Genomic DNA, 17,536 nt, shown 5'->3' with positions numbered 1-17,536 from the left:
GGATATAGAGCAAGGGCACGTTTATGGAGCTAGGTCAGCCTTGATTGCCTTGAATGGTGAAACAGGCTGCAGGGGCTAAATGGCCTACTTTTGATCCTATGTACTTAAAAATGTTATTTTATTATTCATCAACATTATCCTCTCATTATCAATAATAGATGTGTCCATGCTCCTTTGCTCAGGCTGTTGCTTTGTACTGATTCCATCAGTACCAGCTGCTAATTGTATGTTAATTGTATGCAGGCGGTAGGCATTTATTGGTGTTTCACTTGGCCACATAAAGAGCCACCTATTGAAACTGTGGTGTGGTTGAGTTAAGTATATGCTTGTAAATGTAACACTGGGTACTATCCTTCACCAGCTTGCTTTTCAGATTAGAACACCAGGCACCCTCCATTCCTTGGTCCAGGTGGCCATTTTTATGGGTGAGTTTATACAATGATTTTAGCAAATCTATGTGGGCATTATATCAAATCCAGTTCTGATCTCAGTAAACATCTACGTGAATGCAGTAGAGATCACTAGATGACCCTGACTGAATTCTTTACTTCTTGACCCAGAAGTTGAGGCAGAAGTCAATTATCATCACAGACTCAGTATCAAATCTAGGCCTGCAGGTTTACATGGCTCAGATTACAGTGACTTTACCAACAAAACCATTGGAAAAGCTGTATCTTTACCCTTAACATGGAATACTTACCATGGCAGACACAATTCTTGCGATGTGAACAGGAAAACCTCTTCTCCTAAGTGCCTTATTTGGATTTTTCAGATATTTGGGTGTTTTATCCAATAACTTAAGGCAGATGTCCAAAATATCTTCTTCAAACTGTAAATATTAACATGTATCGATTAATAAATAGTATTAGAAATGATTCATTAATTTAAGTCCTTGAGTTTCACTAATGCTACAATATTCCATTTGATTGTGTTTTACTTCTCTATAGTAATCAGTAATGTAATATATAAACTACATTGTTTCTCTTCTATGCATCCTTACACAAAATTTGTAACTCCTAAAGTGACCCATTCTTTCTCAGCACCTCAGAATTATAAAACTGTTTGTTTCTCTTATTTTTTTTCTCTTAAACTGCATTGCTCAATTCATGTAATTGTTCCAGTGTTGTAGATCAGGATTCTGTGCCCATACTTATAAAACTCAGGTGTCCACTAACTCCACATGCAGTGCCAACTTGCAGACTTACAGACTCATAAGGGAAGGTCAGATCTACTACTACAGCACTTTATGTACAGCTTTATCTCAAAGTTCCATATGGCATGACAAAATGTACAATTTGATAGCTGCCCTGTTTGCTAATCCTTTCTGAAACCATCAAAACAATAAAACATTGTGTGTCTTTGAGAATTTTGAAATTTTTTGTAAATTTTGCAAACACTCTGTAAAGCTGAATCTGACCTGATATCAGTAAACATAATTTTGAAACAGAATTCTTAACAAACTATGTAAGTAAACGTCTAAAAGCTTAACTTTCGCAGATTAAGAGAAAAAAACCAGAAAGCTCCCTCGTTTTCATTTACAGTACCTGTCCAAAGTTCCAGGGAACATCATGTATGTAATCACTGCTACCAACATAAATAATTCCAGTTTCATTCATCACATATTCATCCCGCTGAAGATCACTGTTCAGAAAAACCTCATCCTCTGAAAGTAGATGGGACATTAATTACATCATTCGGGATGTATAAACAAAAAACAAATACAAACCTGGATCTGATAATACACTGATTCCAGCACAACCTGTCAAAATCAGCTGAATGCAAACAAAATTGTGAGGCAACCACTCCAGCACAATAAGGCTGTAAGTCTAGGTAACCTTCTTCAGCCAGTAGTACTGAAGTCATGATCCAGTCTCCTCCAGAGGTCCAAGGAATCATAGATGCCACTTTTCAGCCAATTCAATTCACTCCAGGTGATATCAAGAAATGATTGAATACACTGGATAGAGCAAAGACTATGGGCCCTGACAATATTCTGGTTTTAGTGCTGAAGACTTGTTCCCCAGAACAATCTGTGCCTCCAGTAAAGCTATTTCAGTACAGCTACATCACTGGCATCAACCCTGAAAAATGGAAAATTGCCCAGGTATTTCCTGTCCACAAAAAGCAGAACAAATCCAATCCAGTCTTAGCAACAGTACTATAAAGCAACACTTACTCATCAATAATCTGTTCACCAATGTTCAATTTGGGTTCCACCAGAATCTCATATCTCCGGACCTGATTACGGCCTTAGTGCAACCATGGACAAAAGAGCTGAATTCCAGAGGTGAGTTATCAGTGACTGCTCTTGACCTCAAGGTAGTATTTGGCTGAGTATAGCATCAAGGAGTTCCATCAAAATTGAAATCAATGGCAATTAAGGCAGGAAAATCTTTACTGGCTGGAGTCATAGTGAACACAAAGGAAGCTGGTGCTGGCAACTATCTCAGCCCAAAGACATCACTGTAGGAGTTCCTCAGGGTAGTGTACTATGATAATGGTATGTTAAATATATTTTTAAGATACACAGGTGAAGGACATTGTTTATTTAAGTGCTTAGAACACTTATAAAGAGAGACTGCTGGGACATGGGTTGGGAGGTAGGAAGCAGATATATATAATACTGCATTCTGTGAATAAACCCATTATCAAGAAAAGTATTAGTGTCAACTGGGTTGGGATCAAAATAACATTTTAGGCCCAATCGTCCTCAGCTGCCTCATCAAAACCTTCCCTCCGTCATAAGATCAGAAGTGAAGATGTTCACTGATGATTGTAATGTTCAGTACCATTTGCAACTCTCAGATAATGAAGCATTCCATATCTGCAAGCAGCAAGACCTGTACCACACAAATTCCAGGCAATGATTATCTCCAACGAGAGAAGGTCTATACCCTACCTTGACATTCAATGGCCTTACCATCATTGAATCCCCACCATCTATATCCTTGGGATCACCACTGACCAGAAACTTAATTGGACCAGACACAAATACAGTGGCTAAAAGAGTAGGTCAGAGGTTGGGTGGTCTGGAGCGAGTGACTCACTTCCTGACTCCCAACTCCTGTCCACTATCTAGAAGGCACACATCAGCTTAATTAGCACCACATCCATCGCCTTAAATATTCACTCACTCTACTGCCTGTGCACCATGTCTGCAGTGTATGCCATTTACAAGATGCACTGTATCAACTCAGCAAGGTTGCTTCGACCACTCCTGCCAAACTCATGATGCCTGCTACTGAAAAGGACAAGGGCAGCAGCACGTGGGAAAACCACCACCTGCAAGTCACACACCATCCGGACTTGGGAATATGTTGCCCTTCCTTCACTGGATTAAAATCCTGGGATTCTCTGACCACACTGTAGGTGTACCTTCATCACAAGAACTTCAGTGATTCAAGATGGCGACTCACCACCGCCTTCTTAAGGACAATTAGGGGTGTGCAATTACAGCCGACCTTTCCAGCAGTGCCCAAATCTTGCAAATAAACAAAACAAATGTGCTAACTTGTTGATTGTAGAAATACTGTTACTTAAAAGAAGCTGTACCTGAACACCATGGATTGAAAAGCACAACGAAATTTCCAAGATGGTATCGCACATCCGACTTATAAGCATGCTCCAGAATTAATCTGTGGTAACCAATCTTGGCTCTTGGTGATGGCGATATGGCTATGCACAATTTATTGCTGGTGGAGGAGGTAATGATTCCACTCCATCGTTTTAGATTTATTGACTTTGTGAATGGAACCTCTACTTTAGTTCCATTTAATTTCTTCGGCTCTGGACCTAAAGCAAGAAACACACATTTAAATGAGTAACAACAGGGAAGCTTTTTACCAAGCTTTCATATTTCATGATCATGTAACTATATTCTCATCCTTGTTTTTTAAATAGCTCGATGGCCTCACCTCCAGCCCCACAATCCACCGTGATAGGCCCTTCATTCTGGAATTCCATCCCTAAACCCCTCTGCCTATCGGCGCCTCTCTCTTCCTTTAAGATGCTCCTTAAAAACTATCTAGCTGACCAAGCTTTGATCGTCTGCCCTAATATGTCTTTATGTGACTCAGTGTCATATTTTTGTGAAGCACTTCAGAAATTTTTATGTTAAAGGTCCTGTATAAATAAAAATTTTCTTTTCGCTGTAATATATTTTAAGCTATGTTGTTTCAGAAGTCCAGGCACTGTGATTACTTATTCAAATTTTAGTGCAAGATAATAGCCCCTCATTAGTTCTAATTAAGTATGAACCCTAAAATACACCTACAATACAACATTAGCATCAATGTAAAGAGGTTCCCAAATTGTATGAGCCTTTCAGTATAAACCCGGGGCAGAATTTTGCCCTTGTAGGGCAGGCTCAGCGGAGGTGGATGGGTGCAGTCAGGAAGCTGACCGCCGCCCGCGATTGGGGCTGTACCGCGATTTCATGCTGGTGAGGCCAATCAAGGCTCGCCCAGCGTGAAATGTGAATGGCAGCACTCAGCACTGCCTGTGTGGGGGGAGGAGGGTGAGCGGGGCGAGAGGGGAACTTTGTACATGCGTGCAAATGAGCGCTTGAAAATCTCCCTGAGGCAGAGATGAATAGTTATAAAAATTAGAAATAAAGATTTAAAAAATGTTATAAAACATGTCCCCTCATGTGACTCTGTCACATGAGGGGACATATTATAAATGAAATTTAAAAAATGTTATTTTATTTTCATTTAATGTTGGAAACCTCATCCCACCCGTGGATGAGGTTTCCAAAAAGGACGCTTGGCCTTTTCGACTGCCAGCCAACCGTAAGGTTGGACGGGCAGTGAAAAATTTAAGTTAATTAATACATTAATGGCCTTAATAGGCCTTCTAATTGTTGCCAACTGAGCTGTTGCGTGACTGCATGTTGACATCGGGACGCTCACCCGACGTCATCGTGCATCATTTCATGCTCGAGCAGGTCAGGCGCGCGCCCGCCCACTGAGGCAAAAATTCTGCCCCTGGAGTCAGGCCTCTGACCTTATTCCAAAGCAGTGTTGTCTAATATAAATTATTGATTAACTTCTGCACGGCTATGCTGGTTACTGACGTTTTAGTTGGAAGCACCTAAAATACACGCACAATACAAGTTAAATGTATTTCATGTTTTTGTATTTACTTAATAAATCATTTGGGGAATTAAAGAAGTGGAGCACTCACATACACTGCTTTTCGTCTTACCAATAGAAGGTTAAAGTTCTTAGGCACGCATCTTGTGAGTTGAGGACTACAATCACATGTCCAACACCAGTGCCTACTATTCAGTATTAATTTTCTAATCAGAAATGAACTTCAGCATATCTGGACTCCAAATTTGCCACATTTGACTGGTGATTTATTTTTTTGAAAACTATACTTTATTCATAAAATGTCTGGAAGAACATTCCAAAGCATTTCAAAATCACCATCACATAAGTATAATCAGATTCAACTTTTACACATAGATCACAAGGTGCATCAATACAATCAATGAATATTACAATCATTTCAATATGGTCAATGCAGACAATCAGACAAAGGTATTGGAGTTATCAGCATACATCATGTTATACTCTGAGGTGCTTCAATACAATTGTAATACAATTAGTATTCAATGCAGACATTCATTTTGAGCTGTACAGCCCGAGGGGCTCTCAACAGTTCCCAGCCCCTCGGTGCACTGTGGCAGTAAGGTCTTAGACAGCCACCTTTCCCCATTGCGCCTTTGCGGCAGCTGCCGCAAGCTTTAGTGCGTCCCTCAGCACGTAGTCCTGGACTTTGGAATGTGCCAGTCTGCAACACTCGGTCGGGGACAACTCTTTGCACTGGAAGACCAACAAGTTTCGGGCAGACCAAAGAGCATCTTTCACCAAGTTGATGATCCTCCAGCTGCAGTTGATGTTTGTCTCGGTGTGTGTCCCTGGGAACAGCCCATAGAGCACAGAATCCTGTGTCACAGAACTGCTCGGGATGAACCTCGACAGAAACCACTGCATTTCTCTCCAGACCTTCTTTGCAAAGGCACAATCCACAAGGAGGTGAACAACGGTCTCGTCCCCACCACAGCCACCTTGAGGGCAACGTGCAGAGGGGGTGAGACTCCTGGCGTATTGGAAGGATCTGACAGGAAGGGCCTTTCTCACCACCAGCCAAGCTACGTCTTGGTGCTTGTTGGAAAGTTCTGGCGATGAGGCATTCTGCCAAATGACTTTGACAGTCTGCTCGGGGAACCATCCCACAGGATCCACCCTTTCCTTTTCCCGCAGGGCCTCTAAGACGTTACGTGCCGACCACTGCCTGATAGACTTGTGGTCAAAGGTGTTTCTCGGCATAAATTTTTCCACGAGGGACAGGTGGTACGGCACGGTCCAACTACTTGGAGTGTTCCACAGCAGCGTGGCCAGACCCATCCTTTGCAACACCGGGGACAGGTAGAACCTCAGCACATAGTGACACTTGGTGTTTGCGTACCGAGGGTCTACGCACAGCTTGATGCAGCCTCACAGAAAGGTGGCCATCTGTATGAGGGCGATGTTGGGTACGTTTTTTCCCCCTTTATCTAGAGGCTTGTACATCACGTTCCTGTGGACACGATCCATTTTCGACCTCCAGATAAAGTGAAAGATGGCTCGGGTGACTGCCATCGCGCAGGAGTCTGGAATGGGCCAGACCTGCGCCACGTACAGCAACAGCGAGAGTGCCTCACACCTGATGACCAGGTTCTTACCCGCAATGGAGAGGGAGCATCGCCCCCACATGCCCAGTTTTCTTTGCATCATAGACACTCGCTCCTTCTAGTTTCTAACGCATGCCCCGATCCCTCCGAACCATATGCCCAGCACCTTCAGGCCGTCAGCCCTGACGGTGAAGGGGACAAAGGATCGGTCAGCCCAGCTCCCAAAGAATGTGGCCTCGCTCTTCCCACGATTTACCTTGGCTCCCGAGGCCAGTTCGAACTGGTCGCAGATGTGGATCAGTCTGCGCACCGACAGCGGATCCAAGCAGAAGATGGCGACATCGTCCATGTACAGGGAGGCTTTGACCTGAGTGCCTCCACTGCCTGGGATCATCACTCCTCTTATGCCCGGATCCTTCCTGATGGACTCAGCAAAGGATTCTATACAACACACAAACAGGACAGGGGAGAGAGGGCAGCCCTGCCTGACTCCAGATTTAATTGGAAAGCTATCTGATTCCCACCCATTGATTGAGACTGTGCTACTGATGTTAGTGTAGAGCAGTTGGATCCAATTGCAAATTCCCTCCCCAAACCCCATTTTGGAGAGCACATCCACCATGTAGGTGTGCGATATTCTGTCAAAGGCCTTCTCCTGATCCAGGCTGATGAGGCAGGTGTCCACACCCCTGTCCTGCACATAGCAATCGTATCCCTGAGCAGCGCTAGGCTGTCAGAGATCTTCCTGCCCGGCACAGTGCAGGTCTGGTCAGGGTGGATCACCAATTCCAGAGTGGACTTGACCCAATTGGCGATGACCTTGGACAGAATCTTATAGTCCACATTCAACAGTGAAATGGGTCGCCAATTTCTAATTTCCTCCCTTTCCCCCTTGTTCTTGTAGATGAGGGTGATGATGCCTTTCCTCATGGATTCTGACATACTGCCAGCCAGAAGCATACTCTCATACACTTCTAGCAGGTCTGGGCCGATCCAGTCCCACAGAGCCGAATACAACTCCGCCAGCAAGCTGTCGCTTCCGTGAGTTTTACATTTGACTGGTGATGGATATATTGTACAACACTGCTCTAAAGCAATTTTGTTTGAACCTTAAGCCTCCTTTGAGATGGCAATCTCACCCCACATTCATTCAATGCTGTTTGATGTATAAATCCAAAGCAATATAAAAACCGTGACCCTCCCAGATGCTTCCTAGCTAGCTTTAAATATTTAGACAATGCAGAAAAGACATGGACCCTCACATTGTGTAAGCATTTAAATTTTTAACTGCAGCAGAGGTGCTCTGTACATACATATAAGCACATATAAGCAGAACTCTTTGCTAGACAAAAGAGTTCAAATTTCAGCCAGGCAGGTTCTGTGTCTCTGAATCCCAGATTGCAGCTACCAGTCTCAAAATGTTAACTGTTGTGTAAATGTATCCTTAGTGAGGAAAATGAAAACACTTTGCCTCTGAGCAGTTACACGTTCCATCCGTAAAGCAAACAAATTCTAGCATGGACACAAGCATGCTTGAAAGAGATTCATAAAAGAAGGGAACAAGGTGCATAGACAGAGAAGTGGAGGGGTCCAGGGAAGGAATTCCAGAGCATGAGGCCAAGGAAATTAAATAAAGCCATCAAGTGTGGGGTAAAAGGAAGGGAAGATTCACAAGAGTCACTAGGGAAGGGGAATGTAGGACAGAGATAAGGGGAGTTTTGGCCATGGAGGGGATTAAACGGAGGGATGAGAATTTTAGTCAGCAAGGCCAACGATAAGAACATAAGAAATAGGAGCAGGGTAGGCCATTCAGCCCCTTGAGCTTGCTCTGTCACTCAATAAGATCAAGGTTGATCTGATGTGGTCTTAACTCGACTTTCCCACCAGTCCCCTGTGACCCTTGACTTCCTGGTCAAACAAAAATCTGTCTAACCGAGCCTTAGATGTATTCAATGACCCAGTCTCTAGTGCTTTCTGGGTAACAGGATTCCAAAGATTAACAATGCTGTGAGAGAAGAAGTTCCTCCTCATCTCTGTCTTAAATGGGAGACTCCTTATTTTGGACCCCAGTACTAGATTCCCCCAGGAGGGGAAACATCCTCTCAGCATCTACCCTGTCAAGCCCCTTCAGAATCCTATATGTTTCAATAAGATCACCTCTCATTCTTCTGAACTCCATTGAGTATAGGTCCAACCTCCTCAATCTTTCCTCATAAGACAAGTCCTTCATCCCAGCAATCAGCCTAGTGAATCTTCTCTGAACTAGCTCCAATGTTAGTATGTCCCTCCTTAAGTAAGGTGACAAAAACTGCACACAGTACTCAAGGCGTGGTCCCACCAATGCCCTGTACCATTGTAGCAAGACTTCCCCATATTTATACTTCACCTTCCTTGCAATAAAAGGCCTGCATAATAACTTTCATGATTCATATATAAGGACACCCAGATCCCTCTGTACTGCAGAATTCTGCAGTCTCTCTACATTTAAATAATATTCTGCTTTGTATTTTTCCTGCCAAAGTGGACAACCACACATTTTCCCACATTATAATCCATCTGCCAAATTTTTGCCCACTCACTTAACCTATCTATATCCCATTTCAGACTCTTTGTATCCTCCACACAACTTGATTTCCTATCTATCTTTGTAATGTCAGAAAAGTTGGCTACAATACAATGGGTCCCTTCATCCAAGTGATTAATAAAGATCATAAATAGTTGAGGTAGCACTGATCCCTGCGGCACTTCATTAGTTACAGTTTGCCAACTAAAGATGAACCATTTATCCCACTCTGTTTTCTGTAAGTTAGCTAATCCTCTAACCATGCTAATGTATCGCCCCAACACCATAAGCTCTTACCTTGTGTAGCAACTTTTTATGTGGCGCCTTTTGGATGAGCTTAAGTTTACAGAATGTGGTGGTTGGGCGTCGGCTACAAGAGCATTGGAGTAATAGAAACTAATAAAATCATGAATATAGGTTTCACCAGCAGCTCGACTGAGGTATGGGATGAGGCTGAAGTAGGCGGAATTAGTGATAGAGAGCACATGGGGTATCACAAACTCAGCCTAGAGTCAAACAGGATGGTAATGTTATGAACAGTCTGAATCTATCATTGACCAGGGAGAGGAATGGAGTCAGTGATCAAGACAGTTTGTTGTGGAGTGGGTGAAAACAGCAGTTTTGACAGGGCAAGAAGATGAAGTGCAAAAAAAATTACTTTTGCATATATAACACTGTAGTTTTTACATTATGCTTAAACATTCATTAAAAAGTGATTTTTACATTTCCTGGTTCATTACCTGTCTCAAAGATCATTTTAAGCTTGGCGTCGTTTGGATTGAATCCATCTGTGAAGTTCACCTTAATGCTGAAGCTCTGGCCCCTCCTAACTATCAGCCGCTTGGTGCTGATCTTATCAGTCCTGTGTTCCTTGTTATTCTTCTCAAACTGAAAGTCAACTTGGCACTTTGCATTAGATGGAACAGGATCCACAGCTGAAAACAATAAAGGATATTTAAAAAGCTTCAATCTTTTACATCATTAATGCCAGCAGCAGTTGTTTCACTGATGTGCTGAGCTCCTCCCGATGGTGGCTTCAGTGCCTGCAGGTCAGCCATTAGCCACAAGCAACATGACTGATGAGGAAAAGGAACCAAATAAAAAACATCTTATAATCCTTAATTTCACATGAAGTTCAATTCTATGTAACTAAATGTCTCCTACAGAGTCAGCTATTGCCTTAAAGCAAAGATTTTCAGCTGGGATCTGTGGAAAATAAGGAAGACCCCTGGGAAATTCCAAGTATCCCTCCATTTTCATCAGGTTTAATGAATTTTTCTATGTCTCGCTGACTTAGGAGCACAAAAGCTTGAAAAACAATACAACTTAAAATTAAACAAGTGCTTTTAAAAATCACACAATGGAGAATGTGCAGGCAGGTTCCAAATAAAGCATTGGATAAATTATTTCTTTCTCTCACATTTCAATTTCTCCTAAACATTGTCTTGCTCTCCTGGTACAATTTTATACCTAACATGCTAAATTGTCAATTTCTAAATTTGCAAATGACACCAAGTTGTGGGGATTAGATAATATTAAAGAGGGATCAACAAATTACAGAAGGACATTAATAAACTTGCAGAATGGACAAATAATCAGTCAAGTAAAACCTGGTGCACAATAACAAGTTCAACACAGATAAATGTGAGGTAGTACATTTTTGCAGGAAGAATAGTGAGGTGCAAGTCTAGGTGGGGTAGAGGAACAAAGGGATCTCAGAGTACCAATTACTAAAAGGTGCACCACAGGTTCAGAAGGACATAATAAAAGCACTCATTTTTATTTTAGAAGACTAGAATTGAAAGGTAGGGAAGTTATACTAAACACGTTTAGAACCTAGGGTTAGACCAAACTTAGAGTATTGCATGCAGTTCTGGTTGCCATATTATAGAAAGGATATAGAGGCACTGGTGAAGGTGCAAAGACCATTTACAAGGATGATACCAGAAATGTGTGGGTATATATATCAAGAAAGGATTGACAGGTTGGGTTTCTCTCCTCTTGAGCGATGACCTAATAGAGGTCTTTAAATTTATGGCCTGAATTTTTCAGCCCCCGGGGATGGGATGGCAGGCAGGATGGTGGTATAAAATTGGTACCTTGGGCAGTGGCGCTGTACTTGTTGCCTGCCTGCCATAGATGCAATTTTGCCAGTGGTGGGGGTGGCGTCGGGCGGCCCGGTCGCTCATGGGCCAATTGAGGCCCTTAGGTGGTCAATTACTGGCCACTTAAGAGCCTCCTCCTGCTGCCGCTAGGATTTTTTCTATGGTAGGGGAAGTAAGTACCAAGTGTCCAACCCACCAGGTGAAACTTAACAGGGTGATGGCCAGGCAAGGGAAGGGGTGCCTTCTTTTCAGGCTTCTTGTGCCCATCGGAGGCCCCCCTACTAAGATACTCTCCCCCCACTGTATTACCCCCTTCAGTCCCCTGTCCACATCCACACACACCAGGGCCGGCCAGCCTGGCCCTGGCGAGACCCTCGGCTCACCTTGTTCTGGGCTCTAGAGCTCTCCTCCTTCAGAGGACTGCTTACAATCCCAGCAGCGGCCACTGCTCCCGATAGCACTGCTGGGGCAAGAGAGCTGCTGGTCATTTGGTTGGCCACCGTTAGATGGCTGCAGGGTGAGTAGGCCAAACTGGGGTGGCCTTGACCCTAACTTTCACTCCAGGGGCAGGGACCCCACCCTAGCATAAAATTCAGTGCTATGAAAGGCTTTGATAGAGTGGATACAAAGAGAATGTTTTCTCTGGTAGGGAAGAACATAAAAGGAGGCCATCAATATAAGGTAGTCACCAAGAAATCCAACAGGGAATTCAGGAGAAACTTCTTTATCCAAAAGAGTGGTGAGTGTATGGGGCATGCTACCACAGAGTGTGGTTGCAGCAAATAGCATAGATGCAATTAAGGGGAAACTCGACAAGCATCTGGGGCAGAAAGGAATGGAGTGTTACGATGGTAGATTTAAATGAGAAAAGATGGGACAAGGCTTGAGTGGAATCTAAACACCAGCAAGGATGGGCTGGCCTGTTTTTGTGCAATATATCTTATGAAACACTATGTAATTCTCAAGTTTATTAAAACCATCTGTTCAGATTAAATAGCTTTCTACAGTTTACTAAACATTCCAGTTATTCTAGTTTCTTAATCACTTCTCGCCCATTTCTCAACCCACGCTTCCCGAAGATGCAAACATAACCTGGAATGCAATTTGATCTGAGTGGGTGTCTATTTTTTTTAAAGTTCATCCATGAATCTTGTCTATAGGCTATTAACCCATGGGATGCATCACAGTTGAGAATTGCTCTGTTCCCCACCCCCCTACAGACCTTCCACACCAGAAAAAAGATTAGATATTCCAGTGGACATCCCTGAATGGCAATCAGCAGCAGGAACTGCCTGATTTGTTCCCTTTTCCCTTGCTCAACAACACTAAAGCCACTCATGATGCCCTCACCATTTCCTTGGCTGAAATCATCAAATTCAACATAAAATCGGTCCTTACAGCTTCCTATTTTGCAGAAGTAATACCACAGAACAAAGCACTTTATGATGAACTCATGCAAATTGACTAATTCAGCATTATTAATTATAGTATTATTAGAGTAGAACACTTTGCTTGTCAGTATCGATTTTAGCCTAAACAATCTGAACATTACAACCCTTCAAATACAATTCATTGGCTGCAAAGGGTTGGAATATCCTGAGGTTGTGAAAGACACAATATAAATGCAAGTCTTTCTTTTTTTCAAGAGTAATGGCTTTGGGGCACTAGCCCTTTTCGGAATGGGTTGTTGCTGTAACCTTTTGTAAGAGTAATTCATTTATATCAAGGAGTATGGAAAGTGTTTCTAAGCTTTGAATATTACCCTTTACTGAATTTGTAAAAAAGCCTTTGGACTGTGGATATTAATGGCAGTCTGCAAAGCACAGGGCAAGACGGCACAGGGGATCTCTCCAAGTTAATGTGCATATTTAGAGTGTGAAATCAACAACGGAGCCAAAAGTGAAGTTGGGAGTTGAAAGAAGCATTAATATTTAAATATCGCAGAGCTGGAGTAGTTGCTGTTGTGTCCCACTCCTCCAGCACTGTGATGGTTAAAGCTGCAGCTACATTGCCAACTCCATGTTGATGTAAAGTGGGTTTTTTTCCAAAGAAAAACATTATTCATAAAAGTTGTAAAAGTACATCATATAACAGTTCAATTTTATAATATGTAAGGTGAAAAACAGTTCAATTTCTCTCAGTACAGCATATGACACTCTGAGGTGCCTCACAACACCTACAATGACAAGTTATATTTATAATATACATCCTGTCAAACATTCTCTGGTGTATACAGCCCAAGGGGCTTTACATGGGTTCCAGCCCCTCCATATACTATGACGAAAGAGTCTTAGAATGTGTCCATTCACCATGGAGCCTTTGCAGCAGCTGCCCTCAGCTTTACTGTGTCCCTCAGAAGGTAACCCTGGACCTTGAAATGTGCCAGTTCTGGCGATGAGGCATTCTGCCAAATGATTTTGACAGTTTGCTCAGGGAGCCATCCAACAGGGTCCATCATATTCTTTTCCCACAGGGTCTCAAAGACATTGAGAAAAATTTTCCCCCCGTTGGGCGGACGGTTGCACCTCCGATCGGTATCCCCAACTGGGGGCGCGCCGCCATTTTACGTGCGCAGGCCAATTGAGGCCCGCCCAGCGTGCTGTCTGCTCGGAAGTGCTATGTGCTCCCTGTTCGGGCGGGGGGCGGGGGGGGGATTCCCTCAGCCGGGAGTGCGCTCTTTCACACATGCTCACAAAAGGGCACACAGATCTCCCTGAGGCTAAGTGCTGCCTCAGGGAGATCAGCTCAGAATTAAAATTTTTAATACAAATGATAAAAAAATTTCCCTGACATGTCCCCTCATGTGACACTGTCACATGAGGTGGGACATGTCCATAACTTTTATTGAAAGATTTGGTAAAAATTTAAATACCCTCATGAAACCTCATCCCGCCCGTGGATGAGGTTTCATGCCTTTTCCGAAGCGCGCCAAGGCTCCCAGCCTGCCCACCAACCTTAAGGTTGGACAGGCAGGTCCATTAATGACCTTAATTAGTTTTTCAATGGCCTCAATAAGCCGTTGACAGGTTGGCGGGGGTGCAGCTAACTCGGCTGCGCCCCCGCCGACCTGTAAATGGAAATGATGCGGGGTGACATCGGGAATTCCGCCCGACATCATCCCGTGTCCTTTTATATGTCGGCGTGCGGGCCTCGCCCTCGCTCGCCAACCGGTAGGTCCTGCCCATTATGTGTAGACCTGAGGGACTTGTGATCAAAGGTGTTTTCCGGACAAACTTTTTCACAAGGGACAGATGGTGCAGCACCATCCGACTGATTGGAGCACCCTGCGGCAGCGTGGGGAGACTCATCTTTCACAACACTGGGGGCAGGTAGAACCACAGCAGGCTCAGACAGTTGGTGTTTGCACACTAACACTCTATGCAGAACTGGATGCAAGCCACATGCAAATAGGTGACCATTAGGTTGAGGGCAATGTTGGAAACCTTTATCCGCAACCCCGCCACCCCCCTTTATGTAGAGATTTGTACAACAAATTTCAGATGTAGAAATGCAGAAGTGTTAGCAGGGCCCCAAAAATCTGACTGTAGAAAACATTGAGAACAAACAATGCAAAAGACCCTCCCAGTCAAGCTGTCCCACCTGATCTACATGCCCCATGGAGTATAATTCTATTGTATGGAGAATCTAGGTTTAAAAAGCGTTTGAGCTGTCCATTACTGAGTTTGTTGAACACTATAAGGAAGTGATACTTTTGCCCACTCTCTGCTAACATTATATAGACTCGAATTAGTACATTCTGTTGTTTTTATCCATGAATCTCACATTTAAAAATGCATGTTAAATATCTGAGGAGAATATGATTATCTACTACAAAAACAGGCCATAAAACAGAGCTGTAAATATTCAATCTCTCAACTTCTGTCCATAATCTAAATTATACCAAAGAGAGAGAGGGAATATGAGTCCTAGGGTCGAAAGCGAACATTACACAATCAGAAGCTAACAGTTGTAGACTCAACCCTTAATCACATCAAAGTACCATCCTTCAGCTATTCCACAAAACGCTCACGTCTAAGCACATATACGAAGAAAAAATAAAAGGCACTCCATTTGAAAAAATAAACAGAAGGACAGAAAGGGGAAATCAAAGAAAGTGACTCTTCGAGATTAGGACGTTGCACTTACTCATTGACATGTTGCTCATGTTGTTTCAATGAGATGACTTATCTCTCTTTCTCAGAACCACTTCCCCAGTATCCTGTGAGAGCAGAAAGCAGCTCCTACTTACAGATCAAGAGCATTTGTTAACACCAACAGTCTGCGTCTATTTGTAGTTTCAGTAACTACAACTTACCACACCTCCATGGTACTCGTCATCATCAAAGGGGCATGGCATTGTTAAAAAATGCAAAGTCTGTATTTAATTGATTTGCCATGCAATGACATGAATTCTTCAAGGGAGACCCATTGCACAATATTCCTGCTAAAAGATTCACTGCTTTTCTCCCTGTTGAATAAGGGATGTGCAGTACTTTTTCCTTCAGTGTAAAGCCGGGTGCTGTGCTTCGAGATATGTTTTAGTTCCATTTGAATTTCTTGCCAAACTAAACAATCAACCTCAACTACAACAGCATTACTCCAAGGGAAATGGGGGTCCCTGCACTGCCTTTAAATGCAATTTGCCTGCAATCCTGCAGAGGCAGCAGCAACCAACAAGAACTAATAGTGAAGAAAAAGAGATAGATATGCTTTCACAACCTGAAGCTATCCTTAAAACCATCAAAGTACATTTGAAGTGTAATCAGAGTTGTCTTCGAGGAAACATAACAGTTACTTTCTACACAGCACGGTCCCTGTCACGAACGTGTAGTTATGACATGATAGATTTTGTTTAAAAGCTAATCTTTTGATTAAGTCGACAGTTGGAGCCATAATAATAAAAACAAAAAGCTACTGCGGATGCTGGAAATCCAAAACAAAAACAGAATTACCTGGAAAAACTCAGCAGGTCTGAGGTCTGGCAGCATCGGTGGTGAAGAAAAGAGTTGACGTTTCGAGTCCAACATGACCCTGTTGAAGGGTCATGTTGGACTCGAAACATCAACTCTTCTCTTCTCCACCGATGCTGCCAGACCTGCTGAGTTTTTCCAGGTAATTCTGTTTTTGTTTTGGAGCCATAATAATGACTGCCGAAAGTCACCTGACCTTTTACAACTGCAATGGGCAGAATTTTCCATGCCCGCTGGCATTGGGCATCATGGTAGGTGTGAGCAGGCAATATGGCGGGTAGGCCAAAAATTGGTTTCACACTGTCACGCAACCAGTTTGCAATTGTCCACTTTACCAGTCAATGGCGGGCCGCATTTCCTGCTGCCGCATCGGGAAATTCTTTATAATGCATCTGCATAGCATTATAAGTCCATCCTGCGGGAATCAGCCGCCAAGCTGGATCATCTAAGCACGTCATGGTGATTGCACACTGACGTGTTTCACAACAGCATGCACATGGCGAGCTGCACGTTGGGGGGAACTCAGAGGTGAGTGCATGCTAACATTGTGCAGTGCTCGCGAGGGTCGTCTGTTGAACCTCAAGGTTGAGGTGCCGTGCATTCAGGCAAAGGCACAGGCAAGTTGCATTTTCCCAGCTGGCTGACAGTACGGTGTCGGGGCAAGGGCTGCACTGTGGCTGAGATGAGTTGATGGGGGAAATGGCTGCACAGCGGTTGATGGCAATGCACATGCATATTTGGGGAGCGGGAGATGGGAAGCGGATACGCATCAGGGAAACCTCATGTAAATTGACATTTCCTCTGCAGCTGAAACAGTTCAGGTGCAGCCACATTGACATTGGGCCTCTAGAGTCGGGCATCTAGCTTCTCTGCCCACTCAAGCAACGCAGAGGCCTGAAAGTGCCAATAAATGCTCCAGAGTTTTTCACCCCTTGGGCACAGACTGCAAACTAATGAGCCTTTTAGTGGACCACAGAACAATTGGATGACTGGGCAAGTTGTACAACCTCCATGTGAAAGCTGACCATGGAGCAGTCACTGATGGAAGCACTCACAGCCCCTTGCGATGTCATCATTCAGGTTTGGACCAGTTTCCCCCATGGTTCAAGCTAACAGCACAACCTCACAGTGCAGGTGAGGAGAATGCCAGTGCCTGAGCTGAGAGCATAGCATGCAGTCTAGTGGGTGAAGCTGCCACCAATCGGTCAACTGGAGTGGG

General features: G+C 43.6%; 1 protein-coding gene across 1 annotated transcript in view; it reads right to left on the bottom strand.

Annotated features, from left to right (window-relative positions):
- Positions 1–15,646, bottom strand: part of LOC144688609 (protein-glutamine gamma-glutamyltransferase 2-like) — a 44,093-nt gene extending 28,447 nt beyond the window's left edge. Inside the window, exons 1-5 of the mRNA XM_078555384.1 lie at positions 15,494–15,646; positions 9,983–10,177; positions 3,553–3,792; positions 1,545–1,663; positions 701–829 (exon numbers count right to left, since the gene is read on the bottom strand). Of these exons, the coding sequence (XP_078411510.1) occupies positions 701–829; positions 1,545–1,663; positions 3,553–3,792; positions 9,983–10,177; positions 15,494–15,512 (702 nt within the window). The 5' untranslated portion in view covers positions 15,513–15,646. The remainder of the gene's footprint in view (positions 1–700; positions 830–1,544; positions 1,664–3,552; positions 3,793–9,982; positions 10,178–15,493) is intronic.
- Positions 15,647–17,536: the final 1,890 nt, after the last annotated feature.

This window comes from Cetorhinus maximus, chromosome 13 (assembly GCF_964194155.1).
Source record: "Cetorhinus maximus chromosome 13, sCetMax3.hap1.1, whole genome shotgun sequence".
Classification (NCBI taxonomy): domain Eukaryota; kingdom Metazoa; phylum Chordata; class Chondrichthyes; order Lamniformes; family Cetorhinidae; genus Cetorhinus; species Cetorhinus maximus.
The sequence above is the reverse complement of the archived record's forward strand: the minus strand, read 5'-3'. Positions and strand labels throughout refer to the sequence as shown.